This window comes from Apium graveolens, chromosome 5, assembly GCF_009905375.1.
Source record: "Apium graveolens cultivar Ventura chromosome 5, ASM990537v1, whole genome shotgun sequence".
Lineage (NCBI taxonomy): Eukaryota > Viridiplantae > Streptophyta > Magnoliopsida > Apiales > Apiaceae > Apium > Apium graveolens.
In genome coordinates, this window is record NC_133651.1 from 67,579,050 (window position 1) to 67,587,377 (window position 8,328).

The following is an 8,328-nucleotide window of genomic DNA, read 5'->3' on the forward strand; positions in this document are numbered from 1 at the left end:
TAGGACAATAAGTTGTAGATTCCTAGTAAACATCTTCCTGTAATCTGGTTAAGATTATTCGTTGAAGACACAATAGTGTTAAGGCTTTTACTTCCTACAACACCACTGAAGACGTACTTCCTTGGTTCAAGGTCTATTCCTTTATTTAATTTCTTAAACTCTAGAATTTTTCCTTTTTTATAAATATGCGGGTGCATATTAGTATTTGGAACGACTATAGATGATCCAGTTTCTGACATAAGTCATCAACTCTTCGGGACATGCTATGAAGTAATTCTTTATTAGAGGTATTAGAGGATTCACCAACCTCTAAGGTTCTTCCTCTAAAACTCATTCTAGGATTTTGTCCTAGAATTGGCTTATTCTTTGCAATATCAATTGCCCAAGAATTATCTAAAGGACTGATATCTGAAAATTGCTTTTGTTCTACAGATCCTATTTCTGAGAATACATCATCCAATTCGATATATTCATTTTTCTTATAGTCAATGCTATGATGACTATTGGTTAAAACATAAGCAACAACATAAGTTAAGCTAAATACTTTATCACCTGCATTCATCAGATTATGTCTCTCAAAGTCATGCACGAAAGATAATATTTGATCAAGATTTTTAGTTTCTAAACTAAAACCAAATTTAGGATAGACAGTAAACATGAATTTTTGGTATGCTAAATTACCTCTAGCAGCACCTAAAATATAATCTCTTCGATCATTGATTCTATTATCTATTAAAGCCATTTTAATAGGAGAATCTATTCCTTCTTGAAATTCTGCTTTTAGCAAAATTTTTATAGCACCTAAGTGAACTACACTGATAGTAGATCTTATCTTAGAGTCTATTTTTAACAAATTTTTGCTTATCTCTTCCTTAGTGATTAAAGGCAGATAAACTAAACCTGTAGCATCTTTTATATCTACATGCATTTCTTTGGTAGAGATATAATAAAATATATTGTTTTTTCTTTTAAAATAATTTAACATAGGAATGTTAAATATTTTTTCTTTTCTTAAATCGAGTCTGCTTCTTTTGATTTTAGAAAGAATTTCTTGCTTTATCAAAAAGCTTGCTTGAAAACCTTTTTCATTTTCTGAAAACTCGATTTCCAAATTGTCTTCATCTTGAGTTTCCTCATGATGTTTTTCTGTTAACAAACTCATTTACGGCTTCTTAATAAGATCATAACTGAGAATTCTTTTAAGAGAAGATATCTCTGTTTCTATTTGCATAGAATATCTATTATAGAATTGAACTTGATCAGTTTTAAATTCTTCTAGATCCCAGATAAGAGATCTAATGTTTCTATTATCTTTTTCACAGACAATATTTCTAAAAACCTGTAAAAGGTGTTCTAAGTATTGATAGTTATTCATGGAAATCATGGCACTACCAGATATGTTTACTAACCACGGATGATTATTGCTACTCATAGAATGAGAAGATTTAAAAAGATTTAACACTTATTAAAAATACAGAGTTCTAAGCATTTGTATTTGCAGTAAGGTTCAATAATATAATACCTAATTTTGACATACCTGAGTCTTTGTAAGATATGATCCGAGAATTTATTCAATTCTGTAATTATCCTGATATTGATTACTCCAAGGATGCACCTGCTTCCCTCAACGACCACCTGCCTAAATGGTACTTCTCTATGACTTACTCCCTCCAGGATATAATCAAACCTTGATACTAAAGAATTAAATAAACAACAAGGCTCTGATACCAAAATGCGGAACACTCCATAAGTATTGTCAAAATAGGCAAATACTATTTATTTTCTCAAACCCTAACATAATACATAGCTTAAAACCTCGTTGGGGTTACTACTCGCAATACATTACTAGTACTCTCTGGAATTAAGAAAGAGTTTTCATTGTAGATTACAAGATGATCTTTCCTAAGACTTAGCTCCCCTTTTATAAAGTCAGGAAGCGTTCTATTACAATACTAGTCATATTCTAATAATTCATAAAGTAGATGCCTTCTGCTTTTCATAAAGTAGATGCCTTCTGCTTTTCATAAAGTAGATGCCTTCTTTTTTTCATAAAGTAGATGCCTTCTGCTTTTCATAAAGTAGATGCCTTCTCCTTTTCATCTGCTTTTCATAAAGTAGATTCCTTACCTTTTTCAAAAAGATAATCTTTTAAAAACGCTGTCCGGGTTTTGCTTTGAGCAGTATTCCTGCTTTAGGCAAAAGTTCTTTATCTTCTGCTGAATTGGAGGGGTCCTCCATTATTCTTTTTCCAGATTCTTTGTCTGGAGTGGTGACACCGCAGATTTGACATTCGAAATGGATGCCGAATTTGCTTATTTCCTTTTGCTTTTTCTTGCAGAAGATTTCTTGATGCGATCCAACAGCATCTTGATGTAATAATTGCCTTCTGAAGGCGACCACTTTATTGTAGTCATCTTCACTTAATCCTTTATGGGAATAAGAGGTCATTAAGGCATGTGTTGTAGCTAAATTGACTTTTAGCTTATCTTCCTTTTGAACACTAAATAACTTATAGATTAAAATCAATAACTTATTTTCAGCCAGTGCCCTTAAATCATTCTTCTCAGTGTAGATTCCATTGCTTGGCTTGGAGAATAGATCTTTTCCTTGGCAGGACCAACCTGAATATAATGTAAAGGTTAATTAGGTGGACAATTGTATTCTTCTTCATTTTCCCAACATATAATGGTACTAGTGGTTTTGATGAAGAGGTCGATCTCTTTTCCTTTAAGACAATTGTTTTTAAATGTCTTGAATGCTTTTCTAAATTCCTTGGGGAACTTAGAAATTTCCAAAAGGTTATTAGCAGGATAAACTTGTGCTAATAGTCCATATTGGTATGCTTCATAGACCATGTCTGGATCAGCATTTGGATAGAAATTGAAGTAGCTAACATTCTTCTTGTCTGTGGTGAAGAAGTGTTCACTAACGAATTCCTTTTCAGTGGCTATTCTTCCATATTGATAAAGATAATTAAATCCTGAAAAATAAGATTCAATGGTATCTTCTTCCGTTTGTATTAACAGCTGTAGAGATTTTGGAATGTTTCCCAAAATAGGTTTGCTAGAACTTTCTTTTGGGTGAGTTATTGCCCCCGCATAAGTTGGATGTAATGCTTCTACAGAATTAATCAACTGGAGAGGTGGCTTGAATTCTTGTGTAGTATAAATATTTGCTGCAACTTTTGCTTCTGCAAAGGATTTGTACTTCTTTTGTTTGATGCCTGAGAATCCTTTTACAGCTTTCTCAGCTATCTCCCATGTAGTGTATATTCCTGCATTAGGACCATTAAACACCACATAATAGGTTTTAGGGCCTTTGTATCCGTTCGGGACAGCTGAAGTATGACCTTCAGTCTTTGTAGGGATTTGAATTCCCCCGTTAGGCCTCAAATTTAAATTAGAGGTTTTTTCTAACGTTATGGAGGTTTGAACCTCAGTCTTGCTTTCTGGCAAAGCAACAGCCTCTAACGGATTTATTATTTCTTTACCTGGAGCCGTTTGCTCAAGAATAGACTCATCTTTGTTCATTTATGAAGATGGTGATGAAGTAACCATTTGTTGTGAGGTATAAACCTCAGTCTGGATTTTTACCAAATCCACAGGTGTCAACGGATTTGTTGAGCCTTTACCGGTAGCCGTTTGCTCCGGGCTAGTTTCAGAATTGTTCATTACTGAAGAAGGTTCTGAAATAACCTTTTATTGTTCAGAAGGTTGAAACCTTCTTACAAATTCCATTTCAGCACGAATTATAAGAAGTTCATCTTGTAACAGCTGAATTTTCTTCATAACAATAGCTTCTTGCATTGCTAGTTTGTCCATAGCTACAAGCTTATGGTAATCTCAAAGAAAGAGATGTATGTAGGCAAAGAAGCCTTATATGTATTCAAGGTTTGGAATAAAGATTTGTTGGTGCTTTCTTTACCCTGAATTCCTTTATATTTATAGCCTGAAAAGTGGCTTTGGATTCCTGAAAAATAGTGTAAAACAGTATAAAACATCACATCGTTATAATAATGTGTTTACCTGATCTTTCTGAAATTCTCTTGTTAAAAAGTCTGATAAGCTGTTTTTAACTCCTTCGATGTGCTCTACATCAAAACTGTAGCGAGATAACCATTGCTGCCATCTTACTAATCTTCCTTGCTTATTATCTCCCTGTAACTTAATACGAAGAAAATAAGTGAAGTTTCTATTATCAGTCCTTACCAAGAATTTGACCGGAGTTAGATAAATAGAAAATTTGTTAATGACTCTAGTGACTGCCAGATATTCTTTTTCATTTGAATGATAATTTTTCTCGGCATCTTTAAAGCTTCCTGAAGCATATCTGCATATTAATTCTTTATCAGAATTAACTGCTTTGAGAACTCCTCCCCAGTATTCGCCTGAAGCGTCTGTCTCAATGATAAGCTTGTCATCCGGCTCTGGATGATAGAGTTTTGGAAAACCCTTCAGATTCTTTTTTACCTTATAAATGTAATCAGTATCTGAATCTTTCCATTCCCAAGGAATTTCTTTCTTGAGCTTAACCTGCAAAGGTGCACGAATGGCTGCAAGTTTTGGAATATAATCAGATGCATAAGTTAATATACCTAAAAACCTTTGCAACTGTTTTTTGTCTTCAAGTTTGTTCGGAAATTTATTAATATGTTCCAGAATATGAGCTTGAGGGCAGTGCGTTCCTTGATCAATTTCTAACCCTAAGAAATTAATCTTTGGTTTAAAAAGTTGTGCTTTCTTCTTGGATAAAATTATGCCAAGATGTTGACATCTCTTTAGAACTGGTGCTAAATGCCTTAAATGATCCCGTTCATTATCACTAAAGATTAGGATATCATCAACATAAACACAGCAAAATGATTCAAATGACCTGAATGCATCCTGCACGTGTCTTTGAAAAATGGAAGGAGCCTGCTTAAGACCGAATGGCACCACGATCCATTGATAATGTCCTTGGGGATATGTAAATGCTGTCAATAACTGTGATTCTTCGTCTAGCAATACCTGCCAAAGACCAGATTTACAGTCTAATGCACTGAACATTTTCTTACCTCGGATAAGAGTGAGAAGTTCATCCTTATTTGGTAGGTTATGGCTGTCTCCTATTGTAGCCTCATTGATTGCTTTATAGTTGACTACCATTCTTTTCTTCCCTCTTCTCTTCTCAGCTTCATTTTCTACAGGAAATGCTTGATTACAGTTTTAGGATCTCTGAGCTTGATTGCTGCTTTCATCCATTTCTTGGTCTTTGTAGAATCCAGTGGATTTTCTGAGCAGACAGGGTCTAATAATCCTTCGATTATAGTCTTCTTTTCTATATCAAGAATTAAATTTTTACAATCATTTAATTCTTTGAATCTTCTAATAACATCTTTCCCCCTCTGTAAAAGAAAAATTTTATTAGTGCTGATATTAATAGCATCAGGTTTTTTGGTTTTAGAATTCTTTTTCATTGATTCTAGGAAACCTGAAACTCCAACTTTACGAGATGTTGTTATTTTTCTGATATATACTTCTTGACCTGAAAGGGTTAGTATAATCATTTTTGTATACTGAGTGAATGGTTCATATAATTGGCAAAATTATTACCAGTTAAAAAATCTATTCCAGCTTCTAGTTGGTAAACAGTAGGAATATGAAATATTTCACCTCCTATCAGTATATTAAGGTCTTTAGATTCCTTGCTGATTGTAATGGTGCTCCCATTAGCAATTTTTGCTTGTATAGGTCTTTCTGCGTTTATCCAATGTTCTGGTGAAATAACATGTTTACTTGCTATGCAAAGGCTGGAGCCTGTATCAACATAACAATGTGATTCAATCTGTTTATATCCTGTAAATTTTAACTTACCTGAGATATAAATAGAGTTTGGATTAGTGATGTTGGTCATCACTTCTTCTTCTTCAGTCGGATTCTGAGGAAGTTGATTCATTAGAATCTAATTCCATTGGTCCAGGGTCCAATTCTTCAATTGAATATACTTCTTGAGTATCTTCATAAGGGTCTTCAATAGGAATATATCCTAAATAATAAACTTGTTCTTGCATTTGGACCTTGCCGTCATTCTTCTTTCTATTAGGGCATTCATTTGCATAATGTCCTTCTTCGTTACAGATCCAACACCTGCAATTTTTCTTGCCTTTTGGGCAAAACTTTTTCTTGTCATTAGAAAATTTCTTGGACGATTTTTTCTTGAAATACTTACCTGGTTTATAAGGCTTTTTCTTCTTGATAAACTTGTAAGTAGTCTTATGTTTATAAGACTTCTTCCTGTAGTGCTTCTTGTAAGAAGATTTCCTACATCCATACTTAAATGGTTTTTCAACAATCTTTTCACAACACTGTTTGCTAAAAGATTTCAACTGCTTTTGTTTCTTTGTTAAATCGCAAATTTTTGAGATTTCCTCTTTAACAATTCTTTGAGCATAGGCTAAACTATACTCTGCTGGACCAGTAGCTTCTAGATTAAATCTTTCTAAAACTTTTAATCCTACCAGTGGAATTTTGAGGAGATAGTATTTTACATACTTCACATATTCCGCTTGGTCATCTAATTGGTATAGATATTTTTCATAATCACAGAAAAATTGATCTAGGAAACATATATCGCAAAGCTGCATATTAGTGATCCTATTTCTTGCCTTTTCTTTTATTCTTAATAACTCCTGCAGTTTATCAGAAGCTTGATTAATTCCTAAGAACATTGTATAGATGCCATCTAATACATTTTCAAAGGCTGTAACGGGACTCATGACTGGTTCCCAAGTGGTGTTTTTAATAAAATTATTAATGACGCCTAGAGTCTTATGTTCGATCAATAATAAAACTGTATTTTGATCATCATAAGCGTCTTTGTTAGTCTGAATAATAAGACTAATTTCTTTTGCCCAAGTGTCTATGAGCTCTTTTCTGTTTGGCTTTCCGTCAATATTTAAGATATTATTACCAAAAATATTAGAATTTCCTTTAGCCTCAGAATTATTAAAAGGATAGAAATTACCTTTCCTTTTTCTGCTTGCTTCAGGTTTCTTTGTACCTGATGTTTCTCCTGATTCTCTTTTTGGTGAAGAAGATGCTGAAGGAGGTGCTGAAGTTTGATGAGTGTTCATCCTTAGGTTTTCTATTTCCTCATCTTCAGAACTATCAACTTCTGTTTCTTGAAGGTCTTCCTGTTCTTCAGAACTGAAACTTTCAATTGTGTTAAGAATGTTGTAATCATTAAAACCAAATAAAGATTTTAATTCATTACTGTCTTCTATTTCTTGGTTGGCTTTAGATTCATCATCTAACTCCATTAACCGAATTGCTTGTTCGAGGACTTTATAGTTGTCATCGTTAACCTATAATTCTTCTTCTTCTATGTTATCCCAGAAGAATTTTTTTACTATGTTGATTTCTTATCAACACCGAATGGCCATGTCAGACTGCCAGGATTTTTTCCAGTTCCTAGCTCTTCGTTCCCGACACTATAGTTGGGGTAACTATATTTCCAGATCCTCGATTTGTGCTCTGGATCTTCATCTGTTGTGATGATTTCTTTTCCTTTATGCTGTCTTTCTTTGAGGGCTTCAAGGATTTCATGGTTGCAAGGACATTCTTGAATTGTTGCTTTCAATTCAGTAATGATCTTTGCTGCTGCTGCCTCAATGTTATCTGTAATATGGTTAGCATGCTGAATTTTAAGCAACCTAAGGATTTCTCCTATTTGTGGCTTAATATCTTTATCGAAATCCTCTAGTAACTCCTTAATCCTCTAGGATTTCAAGAGGATTTCTCCTATTTGTGGCTTAATATTTTTATCGAAATCCTTAGGTTGCTTTAAAATTCAGCATGCTAACCATGTTACATATAACATTGAGGCAGCAGCAGCAAAGATCATTACTGAATTGAAAGCAACAATTCAAGAATGTCCTTGCAACCATGAAATCCTTGAAGCCCTCAAAGAAAGACAACATAAAGGAAAAGAAATCATCATAACAGATGAAGATCCAGAGCATAAATCAAGGATCTGGAAATGTAGTTACCCCAACTATAGTGTCGGGAACGAAGAGTTAGGAACTGGAAAAAATCCTGGCAGTCTGACGTGGCCATTCGGTGTTGATAAGAAATCAACATAGTAGAAAAATTCTTCTGGGATAACATAAAAGAAGAAGAATTGCAGGTTAACGATGACAACTATAAAGTCCTCGAACAAGCAATCAGGTTAATGGAGTTAGAAGATGAATCTAAAGCCAGCCAAGAAATAGAAGACAACAATGAATTATAATCTTTATTTGGTTTTAATGATTACAACATTCTTAACACAATTGAAAGTTTTAGTTCTGAA

General features: G+C 33.8%; 1 protein-coding gene across 1 annotated transcript; it reads right to left on the reverse strand.

Moving 5' to 3' along the window:
- Positions 1-214: 214 nt before the first annotated feature.
- On the reverse strand, positions 215-742 carry LOC141660156 (uncharacterized). Its single transcript, XM_074467114.1, has one exon. It carries the CDS (start codon positions 740-742, stop codon positions 215-217), a length of 528 nt encoding a protein of 175 aa, XP_074323215.1.
- Positions 743-8,328: the final 7,586 nt, after the last annotated feature.